Source organism: Anopheles darlingi, chromosome 3 (assembly GCF_943734745.1).
Source record: "Anopheles darlingi chromosome 3, idAnoDarlMG_H_01, whole genome shotgun sequence".
Taxonomy (NCBI): Eukaryota; Metazoa; Arthropoda; class Insecta; order Diptera; family Culicidae; genus Anopheles; species Anopheles darlingi.
Genome location: NC_064875.1, coordinates 9,278,967 through 9,297,402, shown reverse-complemented (window position 1 = coordinate 9,297,402; position 18,436 = coordinate 9,278,967). Strand labels below are relative to the sequence as shown.

The following is an 18,436-nucleotide window of genomic DNA, read 5'->3' as shown; positions in this document are numbered from 1 at the left end:
TTCTGGGATTTTTAATTCGTGTCAAAGATGTTTCATCTTTATGAGTTCCCGTATACGGTCGACGGTGATGTTGCTTCTTACTGTTTTTTTTTTCTTCTTTTTCTCTCGCAAACCCTACGGGGATATAAGAGCGTACTAAGCTCTTTCCGGTCAGTCCGGTGTAAATCGTTATCAGTAGTGATGGTGTTAGGTCGATTTTGATCCATCTTACAGTTAATAAGGCCTTAATGAGAGTCCATCAATCATTGTCGGTGGAATAATAATAAATCTAATCGTCACACCAATTCTCACCCGCCTTCGACAAGACCACATCCTCTCGATGCCAGCAAATGCAGCAAGTACCCGTGATGCACGATTGCACCTCGCTGCACATAACTGCCGCTGGTTAGTGCCGGTCGTGGTGTCTGCTGTGTAGACAATCCCCAAAAACAGGGTTAGAAGGGTTTTTGGTCTTGCTTCGTTCACCATGCGCCGTACCAAAAAGGTCTTGCCATTTTCCCTCGTTTTGTGCTGTTCTTCTAAACTCCTCCTAACATCAGTTCCCCCCCCCCCCTCTCTGTACCCGTGGCCCTAAAATGCGATGGATACACCGGTGAATGTCTGTGTCTGCCTCTCTTTCGGTTACCGTCATCCGTTCTGCCCTGTCTAGTCCGTCTGCAGTCCCTCACAGAGTAAGTCAGTCATTTTCGACCGGCACTTTGAATGGACGTTTAGGAGTCTCATTACAACAACAATTCATCCCCATCAGGCGCAGGCGTTATCAGACCGGAAAAAAGCCGGCCAGACGGTCAGGGTCAGGGTAGGATAGGAGCGTCGTTCTACCACCTTCGTAGGAGCTCCCTGTTTCCCAAACATGTGGTATGAACCAGACAGACTCGCAACTTTGGAGTAGTAATAAATTAAACGGTCCTCTCCTCTAACGCATACCCGCCGGTTTCCGGGAGGATTGTGCATTCAGTTCGGTTGCAGTTTGCACACACGCACACACACACACACACTAACACACGCGGGAGTTTGGCACGAGCCAAAAGTCGGAGATCGATTGATCGGAATCGGAGGCAACGATCGTTCAGAAGTTCGTTTGGCTCGCGATGAGGGGGTTGTGGAATCGGGAAAAAAGTTATTGCCAGCGCTGCCAGTGGTATTCAAAATGCTCCCCCGGCACGCACGTACGGCTGCTGCTGTTGCTGCTGCTGCTGCTGCTCTCTGGACAAGGATTCCTTGTGGGCACAGGTATGCTACAGACGGGAATGAGTTATGGACGGTCTTGGGCCCTATTGGGCCCAATGGTGACCAAATGTGGTCCTTTTGCGTCGAACGAACCGACGACGTAAAACAATCAGACCGAGCCGAGGGCAGCACTGAGCCTTGGTAGGGGAGCTCCAGTGGTAGGAGAACCATGATAGGATAATTGGTGTGTGCTTAGGAACCCGCGAAACGCCGACGAAGCGAACGAAGAAGGGAGTCCGTGGTGAGGGTTATAAACGCGACGCATACGAGGGCTTGTGTTTTGGCCGAGCGGTTCGTACGTTCGACACAATTCTAAGGCATACTGTGCAGCAGCTGATCCTGGGCGGTGTACGATTCGACGTCAGCTGCTGGTAGGATTGGCGCAGGGACCTCCGAACTCGACGAAGGACGCTCTTCTAAGCGGAGCGTTGTTCCCCGCGTGTAGTCTTTCAATTAATGGAGAGTGCGTTTGCTGAGTTGCTTCAGAGGCGCAACGAGACGAGTACGACAGACAAATACGGCAACGAGACCAGGAGAACCAGGAGATAAGATTTATTTGGATCTTTTTCCTTTTTGGTCGACATACAGCCTGGCACCTAAAAAATGTGTTTGTGGGTCGGCGACAAGGATCTGAAACAATTACGAATCGTTCGAAACGAAAAAGGTGGAAAGTGGTACGCAATCCCAATTACCGAATCATTTTTATGTTTCATTTGCCGCCTATTTATGCTAAACCCATCCGCCAAAGCCGAAACGTTCTAAATCGATACGGCGTATCGGTTCGTGGCAGCGGCAGAGCCCGTCGAGAGGTATGAGTGTGTGTTGCTCGCACAATCTTCACCACACACACCGAGGCTCACCGACTGGCAGCACCTGCCGGTTTATTGTTCGATTTTCAAATTGGTGTAAAGAAGCAAATGGTTGAGCAAAATACAAAAAAAAAAAACGCAGAGAAACAAAATAAAAGAAACGGGAACCAGAAATAAAAGTTAAATAAAACGTGATGCAAGTTGCGCGTGCTCATGGCGCTGTTGGATCGGATGATCCGGACAGGACAGCGAACACCGGTGCACATTAGAAAACCACGAAGTGCTGGCTGGATAGATGGAGAAGAGCCAAAAGAAAAAGAAGGGAGCGAGGGGGTTAAAGAAAACATCAGGGGATATAAGCACGCGATCGGTCCAGGTCTGAGGTCTACCGCGCGACTCCCGATGGGGAGCCATAAAAAGGAGCTCATGTCCCAAATGATTGCTAATTTTTATTTGGGTTTTTTTTACTGAACCACACCACACCGGGCCATCTTGGCATCGCGGTGCGCAAGCGAAGGTGAAAAGAGTAACCGATCTTACGGCCAGATTATGACCGCCGACCGTCAATACCGGGAGTCCAGCATGAAGAGGTGCATGAAACCAAATTAGTTTGGCCACCTTCGCTTCGCTTTATGACCAGGACCAGGAATGGGGTCGGGTGGCGGCCGTGGAAGGCGCGCTGGTGTCGTCACTGATGAGTTGCACTTTCTGCTGCGAGTGCGGCGGGTTTTGTTGGCTAAATTATAAGATTACGCCCGGGGTGTGCGCGCTCGCGATCATAATCAGGTCGTCGCGAGTGCAAACAGCGCGTTTTGGTGGAAAGGCAGGACGAAGCTTAAACATGTTTTCACCCTCCCCCACCCACCCCACTTCCCCTTCGGTGATAATTCATCTGAGAGAAAAGGAAATATAGGAAAAACACCTACCTCAAATCGGAACCAGCTGCATAATTTACACCGCCGTTAAGCCCATTACTGCTGGGATCACCACCTGCAAATAGGAGTGGAAAGGGAGAAAACAACACTCGCATTAAACCCTTTTAGTTGAGGAAAGAAGAAGAACCGAAAAAACCGCAAAAGGTGATGAATGACCGATAACAAAGATTTCGTCAGGCAGATTTCCAAGACTCGCGAGATGGCAGCTCAAGAGCGAGCGAGCGAGCGAGCTACTTTCGCGCCTTGCATACAACCGAATTCGCGACTTGCATACAATCCTAGTCTCGAGGAGGAGGTTGTGTGTGCGTCCGTGTGCGTGTGTGTGGGTGCGGTTCGAGCTTTCAGTATTTGGATGGCCGAGCCAAAGAAGGTCAAGGTCAATTTTTTTGGGTTTTTTTTAGTTTTTTGTCAATAAAACGGATTTCTGGAGAATTTATGTTTATGTTTCGCTTGGATACAATATCAGAAGCAAAGATATCGACCTTTTCAACCCTTTTATGATATTTTTTTTTTAACAAAACAAAAAAAACATTTGATTTTCTGGAAGTCAATTTAAAAAAAATCACTCAGTACCTATCCAGTATTCTAAGTAGATGATCTTCAAATATAGGTGAATATTTGTAAATGTTAAAAAACACTTCTTCGTGTTAGTTAAGATGATATTTGATCAGTTCTTGTCCTTTTTTTCTTGCATGCTGATATGCTTTGAAATTCCGCTTTTTTCTGCGTTTTTCCCCATCTTTACACTGCTGCCTCCAAAGCAAAAGTTGCCGCAACATGGACCACGATACGATGCCAAACATTGGAGGGAAGGAGGGGGGGGGGGGGGGTCATCACACACAGGAGGTGCATATTTATCCGAATAAGGTGCTACTTAGCAAATGTACTATTATTACTTTGAGATCGAGGGCGAAAGACAGAAAAATAGATAGGAATAAAATGATGAACAAGGGGAAGGAACATGGATATGCATTAGATCTGCGAAGAAACGTTTACGTGTGAACCGCGAAACCGATGGCCACGCGAACAGAAAGCCCCGTACATTGCCTGTGGCCTGTGGTAGTGGTTCGCCGGTATGGTTATCCGCTCACAACATACCAACAGCAGCAGCAGCAGTACATACCTGTTGCAAAGTTAGTGAAATTCATCTTTCTCTTCACTTTCGCCTCGCCGGTAGCTTGTTCTTCACACGACAGCAAAAACACTTGCGGGTTACTACCACCGTTTTGGTGCTGGTTACTACGCACGCACTTCACTCACTCGTAACGACACTCGACACTTGGCTTCGGCTGCTCTCTCTGCTGCTGCTGCTGCTGCTGCTGCTCACGCAAATATACGGAGAGAAAAACAAATTCAATTTTTATAGCACACGCACTGCTACTGCTGCTACTACTGCTACTGTTGTGTTCGTGTCCATGTGTGTGTATGTGATGGGGTCATTGGTTTGGCAGCGCTAGACAACTAGGACTAGACGACCGGCAGCGGATGATTGGAGGATGATCAGGAGGGGCCACCGGTCAATCCTTCAGCCGAGCAGGTGACGTCGTACGGCGTGATGATCTAGATTTATCGGTTTTCGCGTATCGAATTCCGCCGTTCCGCATCACCACCACCATCGGCTGAAGTTCTCAACACTGGTTGCGCTTAAACGTGTATCCTTTTGGTGAAGTAGACGGCCTACTGTGGCAGTAGTAGCAGTAGTAGCAGTCCTGCTTTTGGAGTTTCATGTAGATCACTGCGAATCACCATTCCGACGTCTATTACGTGAGACACACACACACACATGGCCCTGTGCTAGGAACGGCGAGGAGGGGAAACCGGATGGATCGAATGGAAAAGGCGGTCGGGCGGTGTGGAAGATCTACACACCGATGGCAGCTTAGATAGCGAGATCGTTCTTTCGGCTGGCAAGGAAAAGGAGTTGCAGCAACAGCAACAGCAATAAGTGATTGTAACGAGGTTTAGAGCATATGGTAGCCGAAAATTCGAGGAATGTATATGCGCGATATGGAAGCAGCAGACGGCACAGGTTATATTTTACCGACCGGGACCAAAAGTAGTCACAGATCGGAGCGAACCGCAGGAGAATATTGGCGAAGTATTAGTGAGAGAGAGAGAGAGAGAGAGAGAGAGAGAGGAAAGGAGGGAGGGATGGAGGAAGAGCTTGGCTGATAGTGATGTGTAATGATCCACGACCGGTGATCGGCGCTGACCGGAACCGGGCGAAGCAGAAGCACAGCTCTATTGCCTTTTTGGGATAGAAAGCGAGCGGAGCGGAGCGGAGCGGAGCGGAGGGGAAGTTGTGGAAGGGCTGGCAAACAAAACAGAAATGAAAAAGGAAAGAAAAGACAGAAGAAGGGTTTCTGAGGGTTGGCTGGAGGGACCACGCACAGTACAAACACAGGAGGAGTAGTTTCGGAACCGCGCGCGCCGCGTTAGTAATACGATTCACAAATAACTTAAAAACTGATCCACCACCGTGCGACTATAACTGGGAATGGTTCTTCTTGCGGCCAGCTCCGAGCTTGCGAGGTGAGGGTGTGTTGAGCTCACGCGATGAGTGCCGGGGTCTGATCTGATCTACACGCACACGCACAACCACCTCTAAAACGCACGCATACCAAAATCCCGCCATCATTTGGCGGTAGTAGTGGTAAATGGGGGGAGGGTGGGGGGTGGAGGGGAGGGGTACAGGAGGAAGGGGGAAAAGGGGGTCTGATGGGATTGAAATTGGGTGCAGCGTGCGGGAGCTGCTTCATCCTTTCTCCCCTGCTCCTGCTCCACGAGGCAAACAATGTTTGGCTCCAGCTAGATAGTACCTGAATGCGTAAAGAGAAAGAGTCAACTATAGGTTCCGCAGCCGGTTTGTTGTAAAGGGAGGATGGGAAATGGAGGGAGGACGGCGGGGGCTCCTCGTATTAGTATTCAATCGGTGCGCTTCCTATCGTTGGGCACTACCCGCCGAAATGCAACACGGTGGTCATGGGGTAGCATATACTGTCATAGTTTTTTGATGGCATTTTTCCAGCCTGATCTTCAACGATGACCGGACCGGAAACAAGCAGCCGAACTCCGGTTCTGCACTGTCGCCGCACTACACAAAAACACGCAATCGCAATCCTAGACAAACTTGCAGGCGATTCTAGACATTGACAGCATCTTCTCGTAAAGCGATCAATTATGCGTTTTTGGTTAATTTTCGGAAAATATCATGCATGCAAATTGCATCTTCGGTTGCTGGTGGCCAATGAGAGCGCACTTTGCTTAGATTCCAACGATAAAATGGTCAATAGATGCGGAAACGTGTTCCAAACCGCTTGCTATCGATCGTTCGTTCGATCCCTTTCGATCGCGAACAGCGTGATCAAACTGGGGATACCGGAACAGAAGCAGCAACCGCTAAAACGTCGCCTGCGTTGCAGGCTTTTTCTTTTTCTAACTTCAGCCCCGCGTGCAAGCGAGCGTATCACGGCGCAACAGAGGCACTCTCTGTTCCTCTTTTTGCTTGCATGTGTTCTTGGCAGCATCATCATCGTAGTCGTCGTCGTCGTCGTCGTCGTCGTTTGCTCAAAATGTCCGACGTTCGCAAGTTCGCGGCTTGAGAAGAATTCGCCGCAACACGGAACACGAGCAAACACCCCTTCGCCCTCTTTTTGGGGGGAGCATATAGGATTCGGGGTGTCCAATGCGTGAACAACCGACAGCGACGACGACGACCGAGCCGAGTTGGTCGAGAAAATTCGGTCAGATTCATGAGATTCTTCGTCTTCAACCCCAACTCGCAGAACCGCGGGCCCACCGCCACCATCATCATCATCATTGTCGTCGTCGTCGTCGTCGACGTCTGGGTTTGGGTGTGCTATACACGGCTCTATATAGTCGCGGTCGTGGCTGTTGAAAGTCTTCCGCGAGTGCGTGTGTCGCCCCGTTAGAGGATTTTTGTTTTTCGGGGGGATGAATTGCGTAAGCCACATACACCGACGTTGCCGGCCGCCCGTCCATGGTGGTGGTTCAAAGGCAGCTCTGCAAACCCACCCCTTTAGAGGAGAAAATATGAGCGCTCAACTTCCCCCCTTCCTGTGAGAGCAAAAAAAAAACAAGGAAGAACCCCCCCCCCCGGTCGCCGTCGCTCAGCGCCAGTGGGGAGCACAACGATGTCTGATGATGATTGCGTGTGTAGCAGAGCATCATCGAAAGAGAGAGAGAGGGATCTCGGCGTTCGCGGCTTAATAGTGTTGGGGTGAACCTCTCTTTTTTCCCTTTCGAAATGGGGGAGATAAGACTATGTACGTGGTCGTGCTCGTGGTCGTGGTGTGGCGCCCCCCGGAACACCGATGACACCGATGAGTCTCACACAAACCCCAGTTGCCGCGTAGCAGCAAGATCATGAGTTCGCCATGAGCTCAGATCTAAGCGCACCCCATCGGCTCCAACAAGCAGCTCCAACGAAAACATCGACAGCCGAGACGAGTGGCGTAACACGCTTTGCTTGAAAATAAAAAATGGCCGCCAGCCGGGTCGGTCTGCGCTCTGGTCTGACTCCGTTTGACTATGTTTGCGTGTGGGCGCACGAAATGTGTCGCCTCGATGTTGCATCCCCATTGTTCTGCGAAAGTCAATGTGTGAATATTTGTCACAGGAAACAACCAGCACAACTATTGTTTTCAGTCGCATTTCACTAGCGATGGGACAGAGCGATTGTTGAAGGTCAAAAGGCCGGCCGGCATGTTGCACTTGACAATGAGGGGTTTCTTTTTTCTGGGGTAGCTAACCTACCGCAAGCATTGGGGGAAGCGCGTAAATTGTCAGCTCGCATCGCGCGATGGCGTCGCTGGGTGCGTCGAGACGGAGAATGCTCTGTTTAATGTGTATGTTAAACTTTGATGCGAAACATTTTTTATTAATCTTTTCAGCTGCAAATATGCAAAATCATCGAAATGATGCCACATACATTCACATAGGTTTTTTAGCCATTTCCTATCCGAAATAAACACCCTCCTTTCTGCGTATATCGTGTTAGCAAAGGGCACACACCATATGCGGTGTTACAATGTGCTTCATTTTCGTCTATTACCGCTACTGCTGCCGCGCCTTACACTGCGTAAGAGTGGACACCAAAAGCTGCTTTCATTAGCGGCCTTATTGCAATTAGCTAGGGTCGGGTTAGCGCGCTACCCTTCCAATGTTGCAGCGTGCAGGAAGAAGAAGGCATCCTCAGCTTACTTCCGCGTTGCCGAAGAGGCCGAAATCCCTATTGTTTGGCTGTTGTCTGCTGAGTTGTGTAGTGGTGTCGCCAAAACACACTCACACAGGGTGCAGTTAAAATTGGAAGATTGACGAGAAGCCTGCTTCCCATCATCCCAGGCCCTGCCATGATCATCGGTGGTAGCATGAGAAAGCAGTATATGTGCTCTAGCTGGCACTGCGGCTGGCTGTTGCATCATAGCATACCATGGCGCAAATCGACACGCCCGTAGTCAGGCTTGTTGGTAGTGGCCTTGCTCGTTGGTGCCCTGTGTGTACTTCCGCGTTCGATGCCTTTCCTTGCATTACAGTAGCCTGTGGCGGATAGCTTTACGGCTAATCCGATGACCGGTTTGAGCCAGCCGCCAGCAATCACGTCATGAGATTGGCAGCATCATCGGTTGCGACCGCACTATGCACATTATTCGGGTTCGGTTTCGTTGGCCAACAAAAGACCGGAAGCACCGGACGTGTCGCAGGCTTTGAGGCAGCTTGCACGACTTTGCGAAGAAAAAAATAACATAAATCGCGTGTAAACATCGATATAAATATTGTGGCCCCCTTTTTGCTATCAACGCGAGGCGCAGCATTCCCGTTGCCTTCTTTCTTATCGTTTATTTCACTCCTCCCTCTGTACTCTTATGTTTGGCCTAAAAATATTTGTTTGCTCTCTCCTCGGTGTCCATTGGGCTTATGCTTTCCTGCCAAACGCGCGGAAGTATGACTACATATTTGGCCTTTTCATCCTTGCACTCCTATGTTGCTCTTTGGGCACATGGCGCTAGCATAACAGGAGGCTTTAAATGTGCCCTGCTTCCACAAACAGAAGGTTCATACACACCTTGGCTCAATTGTCACACACCAAACAGTAAGCACAGCTTAAAATGGAAATGAAGTAAACTTTAAACGATGTTCATCGCCATTTCATAAAGGGATTTATGGCAGAACAACCACATATTTCTCTCAGAGCCTTCCAGGAAGTCACTTCACGGCGCTTTTATAGTGGAGCGAACCGTTGCGGCAACGAAAAAAGAGCGATTCGTGTCTTCGATCAATAATTTCAAGGCCGATATCGATTTTTTCGTTTTATGTGTTCGAGTGTTTCGAGTGTGAACGTGGATGCATTTTTAATGCTTGAGTTCGTTGCAACCTAAAAAATCGAGATTTTCTCACTGATAGGCCAGCCGCTGGTCTGTCCAATATGTTCTTTCTGCATCCGATTAAAATCCTGCAGTACCTTAACACGTTAAGGGTCATGTGAAAATAAAGGTCAAGGTATTTCTCCACCAGACCAGACGAGCGCATCCATTCCAGGATGGGCTGCACGTAGCAGGTTTTAAGGGATCGCCATTCAGCGATTTGATACAGCTTTGTGTCATTTGCATGCACGGCCCACGGCATGGTCCACCGCGTGTCTTCTCTATCTGCAACCGAATCCTGTAGCCAAGGTTTAAGACAAACAAAAAATAAGCAAAACAAGTAAGACAAACTTTCGGTAAATCGCTGAAATTCGCGTAAACCGTGCGAATAACTCAGGTAAGTCGGTAGCGTAGCGGACACCGGGCCCGTATTCGGTTGCGGACCCTGCCGCCCTGGCGCGGCTAAACCAGTTCCCGGCAGCGGCAAATGAAAAGGAACCCCTTGTCAAAGCATCCCGCAACCCGGGATCGGTTGATCCGTTGCCGGGGTCGAAAGCGTAAAAGACCCCGAAACGGACGGCGATCGACGGGGACCATCTAGGAATTTTGGGGCCGGTTTGTCGGATCCGCTGCCATGTTTCGCAGCACAGTTCGCCTTGCTCCTGCATCCTGCCGTAGCTGCCATTGTGCTGGAGGCCCATCCTAGACGCAGGGTTAATTTCTCTTTTCATCGCGCCATGACCGTATGGTCGTCTTCTTCTTGGGAACTGAAAGAAGCAGTAGAGAAAAGGAAGGGGGCTTTAAAAAGGCGTAACGCCGGTAATGCATATGCCACTAAGGGAATCTATTGAAGCCGCGGAACAGAAATCCTATATTGCACGCGCAATCCATTCACTGTTTGTCTATTTGCCACAAAACAATAAAAAAACAAACCAACAAAACTCAAAACGATCCCAAACGGAACACACATCCTGACTGGTTGACGGTCACTGCATGCTCTAATCTCGGGGTTCGCGGAGTCGCACTCGGTACGCTCATCGCAACGGCCGCCATCGAGAAATGAAGCGAGCTCGAGATGCGCGCATGGGGGTCTCGCCCCGCTGTGTTTGCAAATGCATCGTCCGTGCTGTTGCAATGGAGGGGAAATGTGCAATGCATGTAACGTGCACTTGCACAATCGCACTTGCATCCTCGTTTCGGCTGCATCGCTTCGGGTCCGGTATTACATAGCCCCTCGTGAATGGGAAGGGTTGACCAGCGCAAAAGAAAGGGGAATACCGCGCCGTTCCGTCTGTATGCGTGCGTGCGTACGCAATAAAGATATGCATCCTGCAACAAAATGCACTTGCACTTGTTTCCACCCCTCGCCATCCAGCGGGACTCGGCCGGTAACGAGTGTTTCGTCCAATTGGCGCTCACAAAATGGCGCCTAGCAAAGTGCAGCAGTGAATGCAGCTTAGACACCACGCGAGAATCGCTGCTAATCATTGAATGAGTTCTTCTCACAATCGAAATGCCCTTGTTAGCCCTTGCATGTCTACGACCGGCATCCAGCGACAGAACAGATTCTTGGTGCGTGAGGGAAAACACTATTTTTAGCGCTGGAATGCAGCGCATGCATATGGGAAAAGCGGAAATATCATAAACTCTTACGCGATAACACGTGCGTTGCCGGGAGTTGCGAGAATCACATGGTGGTGAGCAAAATGGTGGAAAATTTAAAAATAGCACCCACAAGTGATGCACCATCTCGACCCAACGCATACGATGCCACCACAATCTTCGAGAAGCTTGGTCTGGAAGGCGTCGCAGTTTTTCGGTTTTGATCCAAACCCCGTTGTGCACGGGACTTGTAAGCACCGCGGAAAGCTCCAGCTTCTACTCCAGCATTAATGCGAATACATATAATTTGCACAACACATTGACATGCGACATTTTGGAGGCCAGGACAGGCTGCCATGTTTGCCATGCCTACGTTGACCATGCAGTGCGTGTGCACGCACAAAATTATGCGTAGTGCGTTAATTATACGTCCAGCAGTGGTCCTGCTGGGTTTCCCACAACCACACCCTGCCATGTGACTGGGAATTTCGCACCTTGAGGTGAAGTGTAACGGCCAGTCAGTCTAGATTTGGTGGCTGGTCTCGGGATTTTTGGGTAGTTTTCGCGCCAAAAAGTCCACCGACAAGCAAACGCATTTTCTCAGGAAACTCGATGCGTGTGCTCCAATAGGACAAAGGGAAAGGAAGCCCGCGCTGGTATAAAAAAAAACCTGGGAGTGCCAATTTGAATTACATTGTTACAGAGATGGACTGGGTACGCAGTGAGGCGCGACATCTGTGCCAAACGCGTTGGCCTTAAGAGCAAGATTTATTTTCCAGCGATCCAATGGCCATCCCATTCTCATCGACCATCACCGGTGGTGATAGCAAAAGGATATGACCCTTGACCTGATGCTGCTGCTGCTGCTGCTGCTGGTGGTGGTGGTCAAACAGGATACCGGTGGACCGATCTGGAGCGTTTGAATAGTGCGTAAGGAAATTGAGACCGCGCCTCACGCATGGCGCAATGGGGTGGGGGAAATTAGAAATGACCAACAACAAAAAAATGCTGACCGGTAGCCGCGAGGGTAACCGACCGGCTCATGATTCCGCGGCGCTACTTCTCACATGCGGATTACTAGGAATTCGCGCAAGGATGCTGCAAGGCGGGCAAACACCCTATTCCTGAGAAGCAGAACCCGCCTGGCCCCGGCAGTGGCAGATGAAGAATAGCATTATTTATTCGAAATTCAATCTGAATACGATTTCTCGAATGGTGGCCTGGCGCACCCATCCAACTGGGGGGGCTTGCAAGAAATGAATAATTTAATTAAATACAGAAAACAAGTCGTAAAATCGCCCAATTGTTGGCCCGCAATGCTTTTGGGTGAGTATATGGCCAGAAGGCTTGTTTCGGACAAGAGTGATGGTTTTTTTTGGTTCAAGCTGGCTCCTGCCGGGAAGGTGTTCCTTGTCCACAATCTGCTGGAGCATTTTGTGCGGAGAGCGTGGTATCATGGTTTTTTTTTCCTTTGGCGGAAAAGCGAACGCACGACATGTTTCATGGGACAGTGACAAGAAGTCTGCATTCTAATTTGATTATAATAACAAAAGGTAGCGGGCTTCCATTTGGGACCAGTTCCGGGTGTCCGGCTGCGCCACGGATAGAGACACGGGTTTTCGGAAGCATCGCCGGGCAGTCCATTTCAATTTCGCGCATCCTTAAACTGGCTGTACTATCTGGCCGTGGGCATCCTTGCGTACAGGTCACTCGGGGTCACCCGGGTGGTGGACGTGGACGGGCCAGGATTCCCGCGCAAAACGGCAGCATCCGGCTGCAGCTGCTGGGGCTCAAGTGATGGGAAAACCGTTACTGTACCGGACAGGCTTAAGGTTCCAGCTGGCCTCCACTACATCGATTCTGAGACGTTGAGAGTTGCTTTTGGCGAGAACAAATCAACGGAAACCGTTAAACATGAGATGAAAGGGAAAAAGCGAGGTAGATAGATTATTTTCCTAAATATGATTGGCTGTTGATGGCGCCCAAAGATTTTCTTGTCGTTCCTTCCTGTTTAACGGTTTGCCAACTAGAAATACTAGTTCTCTGACCTCACTGCGATCCCCATGTCCCCATTACCATATCTGGAGAGTCGTAAACTAAATGCCAGACGCCATCAGGGCTGAGCAACGTTTATGTGGAATCAGGAAACTCGATGGTACGATTTCTTCTTGAGAATTTAGAGTTCTGATAACGAACGATCGATTCGATCACGTGCGTATTTAGTTCATCTGGCCCTGGGACATATTAGTGGACCTTTCCGTACCCTTACTCAGCCAATTTGGATTATCTTATGTCCTGTGCGTTCATTAAGCAATATCGTTTAGATCGTTTTATAGAGGAAAGTATCGTTTTACCTGAAATGTTGCTTTTTCTTCTTCTTCTTCGTCTTCTTCGAACAGCTGTTAAACAAAAAAAGTTCCCCCCTTTTTTAACCTTTTTGAACCGCTTTATGACAATTTCGTGAATTTTATGATAAAGATAAGCGTGATAAGACCAAATTAGTATCGTTTACAATTCCCGCCCCCGTTTCCCAGCATCGCCCGGCCAGTAGCATCGACCGGCTATTTGGTAAAAGGTGTTTTTTACAGTTTTTATCTAAACATCTATAAACCTTCGTGTTTCTAAATCCCCAGGAATGGGGACACTTTCCAGGATCAATTTCTGGAGGCGGCTGCTGCGCTCACAAGCCCACGTGCGTTACATAACGGACGCCAAAAAGGTTCAGCTGAGAACGGGGCCCTCACTGCAAGATTTCCTTCAGCCGAACTCTGCGCCAAACCCGGCACAGCAGGAGATTTATGTAGCATCGCGAAATGAGACCATTCCCTACGTGTCCCCGGAGACACTATCGGGACGTAGGCGAAAAGTGTTCTTCGAAGTTTACGGCTGCCAAATGAACACCAACGATACCGAGATAGTGTGGTCGATTCTAAAATCGCACGACTATCAGCGAACTGTTAACATCAAGGAAGCGGACGTTGTCCTAATGGTTACCTGCGCCATCCGTGAAGGCGCAGAGGATACAGTCTGGAATCGATTGAAGCATCTGCGGCTCATGAAGCGAAATCGGGAGGCCGATGATACCGAGAAGCCCCTGCAGATTGGTGTTCTAGGATGTATGGCGGAACGATTGAAACAGCAGCTGGTTGAAAAGGAACACTCCGTTGACGTTGTGGCGGGACCGGATGCCTACAAGGATCTACCCCGGCTGTTAACCATCGGACAACGAGGGCAGAAAGCGATTAATGTGCTTCTATCACTGGACGAAACGTATGCGGACGTTGTGCCGGTCAAGCTGGACCGGAAATCGAAGACAGCTTACGTATCGATCATGCGGGGATGCGACAACATGTGTACGTACTGTATCGTACCATTCACGCGCGGCAAGGAACGATCACGCCCTATCAGCTCCATCCGAGACGAAGTGTTAAAGCTAGAGGACGCCGGCATCCGCGAAATAACCCTGCTGGGACAAAACGTTAACAGCTATCGAGATACGAGCACTACCGGTCTATCGGAAGCAACGAGTGGACCGAAAGAAGCCTCATTGTTGGCGCCAGGCTTTCGCACCGTTTATAAAACGAAGATCGGAGGACTCCGGTTCGGAGAGTTACTAGCGGAGCTAGCAGAATGTGTCCCGGAAATGAGAATTCGATTTACCTCGCCTCATCCGAAGGATTTTCCACGTGATGTGCTGGAGACGATAGCACGCTACCCAAACGTTTGTAACAGCCTACATCTTCCGGCCCAATCTGGTAATTCGTCAGTTTTGGAACGAATGCGTCGTGGCTATTCTCGTGAAGGTAAGAAGGCAGCTGAGTCACAAATCAATATCGAAATCAATCGTTTCATTCTGCTTTCTAGCTTATCTGAGTCTCGTAAGTGAGGTGCGGTCGGTAATTCCCAGCGTGACTCTTTCGAGTGATTTCATCTGTGGATTTTGTGGCGAAACGGAGGCCGAGTTTGCCGAGACGATTTCGTTGATCGAAACGGTGGGCTACCATGCGGCGTTTCTGTTTGCGTATAGCATGCGCGAGAAGACGACAGCGCATCGTCGGTACGTCGATGATGTACCGGAGCACATAAAGCAAGAACGGTTAAGGCGAATGATTGTAGCTTTTCGTAAGGAAGCATACCGGCTGAATGAGGACTTTGTAGGACGCACAGAGTTGATTCTCGTCGAAGGATACAGCAAACGGTCGCGTGCCGATCTTGCCGGACGCAATGATGGGAATGTGAAAGTAGTTATCCCCGCGGGACCGATACGGTCTAGTCAGTCTGCCCCTCGGGACGATTTAAAACCGATCGGAGTGGGAGATTATGTGGCGGTACGAATCCACACAGCCAATTCCCAGATACTCAAGGGAGATCCTTTGTATCACACGACCATTCATGAGTTTTATTCGTCCGGTTAATAAAGAGTAACGATCGTTTCAAATAAGGACCTCTTCTCGTGTTGCATGTACGCAGTCTAACGGATCCATCAGGACGCAGCCGCCTCCTCAAGTACGGAAAGTACGCCGTTTTAAAGCCTGCCACAGACCGCAAGCGGCGCGTGCGGAGCGGACGGAACGGTTCGCCGCGGATGAAGCGGCTAACACATACCGGTTGCGGTGCGTGCGGCGCGGCATGGCCGTTTTAGCTTTGAACTCATTGGTATAAATCAAACGATGTTTACGAAAACACGAATTGTGAAAGTGAGAAATTTCTCAGAAATTGAGAAAATTCTCAGAAATTGAGAAATTTCGCAGAAAGCGAGAAAATTTTCAGAAATTGAAAAATTCTCAGAAATTGAAAAATTTTTCAGAAATTGAGAAAATTCTCAGAAATTGAGAAATTTCTCAGAAATTGAGAAATTTCTCAGAAAGTGCGAAATTTCTCAAAAAGTGAGAAAATTCTCAGAAATTGAGAAAATTCTCGGAAAGTGAGAAATTTCTCAGAAAGTGAGAAAATTCTCAGAAATTGAGAAAATTCTCAGAAATTGAGAAAATTTTCAGAAGTTTAGACCATTGTCAGAAAATGAAAAATTCTCAGAAAGTGAGAAATTTCTCAGAAATTGAGAAAATTCTCAGAAATTGAGAAAATTCTCAGAAATTGAGAAAATTTCTCAGAAAGTGAGAAATTTCTCAGAAATAGAGAAAATTCTCAGAAATTGAGAAAATTTTCAGAAATTGAGAAAATTCTCAGAAATTGAGAAAATTCTAAGAAAATGAGAAAATTCTCAGAAATTGAGAAAATTCTCAGCAATTGAGAAAATTCTCAGAAATTGATAAATTTCTCGGAAATTGAGAAATTTCTCAGAAATTTCTCAGAAAGTGAGAAAATTCTCAGAAATTGTGAAAATTCTCAGAAATTGTGAAATTTTTCCGAAATTGTGAAAATTCTCAGAAATTGAGAAATTTCTCAGCAATTGAAAAAATTCGTAGAAATTGAGAAATTTCTCAAAAATTGAGAAATTTCTCAGAAAGCGAGAAATTTCTCAGAAAGTGAGAAATTTCTCAGAAATTGAGAAAATTCTCAGAAATTGAAAAATTCTCAGCAATTGAGAAAATTCTCAGAAAATGAGAAATTTCTCAGAAAGTGAGAAATTTCTCAGAAAGTGAGAAAATTCTCGGAAATTGAGAAATTTCGCAGAATGTGAAAATATTTTCAGAAATTGAAAAATTCTCAGAAATTGGGAAATTTTTCAGAAATTGAGAAAATTCTCAGAAATTGAGAAATTTCTCAGAAATTGAGAAATTTCTCAGAAATTGAAAAAATTCTCAGAAATTGAGAAATTTCTCAGAAATTGAGAAATTTCTCAGAAATTTCTCAGAAAGTGAGAAATTTCTCAGAAATTGTGAAAATTCTCAGAAATTGTGAAAATTCTCAGAAATTGAGAAATTTCTCCGAAATTGTGAAAATTCTCAGAAATTGTGAAAATTCTCAAAAAGTGAGAAATTTCTCAGAAATTGAGAAATTTCTCAGAAAGCGAGAAATTTCTCAGAAAGTGAGAAATTTCTCAGAAATTGAGAAAATTCTCAGAAATTGAAAAATTCTCAGCAATTGAGAAAATTCTCAGAAATTGAGAAATTTCTCAGAAATTGAGAAATTTCTCAGAAATTGAGAAAATTTTCAGAAATTGAGAAATTTTTCAGAAATTGAGAAAATTTTCAGAAATTGAGAAATTTCTCAGAAATTGCGAAAATTTTCAGAAATTGAGAAAATTCTCAGAAATTGAGAAAATTCTCAGAAATTGAAAAATTCTCAGCAACTGCGAAATTTCTCAGAAATTGAGAAAATTTTCAGAAATTGAAAAATTCTCAGCAATTGAGAAAATTTTCAGAAATTGAGAAATTTCTCAGAAATTGAGAAATTTCTCAGAAATTGCGAAAATTCTCAGAAATTGAGAAAATTCTCAGCAATTGAGAAAATTCTCAGAAATTGAGAAATTTCTCAGCAAGTGAGAAAATTCGTAGAAATTGAGAAATTTCTCAGAAAGCGAGAAATTTTTCAGAAAGTGAGAAATTTCTCAGAAATTGAAAAATTCTCATTCCATTTTTTTTTCATTTTTTTTTTTCAGAAATTTTTAAGAAATTGAGAAAATTCTCAGAAATTGAAAAATTCTCAGCAACTGCGAAATTTCTCAGAAATTGAGAAAATTTTCAGAAATTGAAAAATTCTCAGCAATTGAGAAAATTTTCAGAAATTGAGAAATTTCTCAGAAATTGCGAAAATTCTCAGAAATTGAGAAAATTCTCAGCAATTGAGAAAATTCTCAGAAATTGAGAAATTTCTCAGCAATTGAGAAAATTCGTAGAAATTGAGGAATTTCTCAGAAATTGAGAAATATATCAGAAAGTGAAAAAATTTTCAGAAATTGGGAAAATTTCTCAGAAATTGAGAAAATTCTAAAAAATTGAAAAATTCTCAGAAATTGAGAAATTTCTCAGCAATCGAGAAAATTCGTAGAATTGAGAAATTGCTCAGAAATTGAGAAATATCTCAGAAATTGAGAAAATTTTCAGAAATTGAGAAATTTCTCAGAAATTGCGAAAATTTTCAGAAATTGAGAAATTTCTCAGAAATTGCGACAATTTTCAGAAATTGAGAAAATTCTCAGAAATTGAGAAAATTCTCAGAAATTGAAAAATTCTCAGCAACTGCGAAATTTCTCAGAAATTGAGAAAATTTTCAGAAATTGAGAAATTTCTCAGCAACTGTGAAATTTCTCAGAAAGTGAGAAAATTCTCAGAAACTGCGAAATTTTCAGAAATTGAGAAAATTTTCAGAAATTGAGAAAATTCTCAGAAATTGAGAAATTTCTCAGAAATTGAGAAATTTCTCAGAAAGCGAGAAATTTCTCAGAAAGTGAGAAATTTCTCAGAAATTGAGAAAATTCTCAGAAATTGAAAAATTCTCAGAAATTGAGAAATTTCTCAGAAATTGAGAAATTTCTCAGAAATTGAGAAAATTTTCAGAAATTGAGAAATTTTTC

General features: G+C 46.2%; 1 protein-coding gene across 1 annotated transcript; it reads left to right on the top strand.

Annotated features, from left to right (window-relative positions):
• The first annotated feature begins 13,375 nt into the window (after positions 1 to 13,375).
• Positions 13,376 to 15,392, top strand: LOC125957096 (CDK5RAP1-like protein). Its single transcript, XM_049689523.1, has 3 exons — positions 13,376 to 13,527; positions 13,593 to 14,762; positions 14,824 to 15,392. The coding sequence occupies exons 2-3, from the start codon at positions 13,595 to 13,597 to the stop codon at positions 15,372 to 15,374; spliced, it is 1,719 nt and encodes a 572-aa protein (XP_049545480.1). The 5' UTR covers positions 13,376 to 13,527; positions 13,593 to 13,594; the 3' UTR covers positions 15,375 to 15,392.
• Positions 15,393 to 18,436: the final 3,044 nt, after the last annotated feature.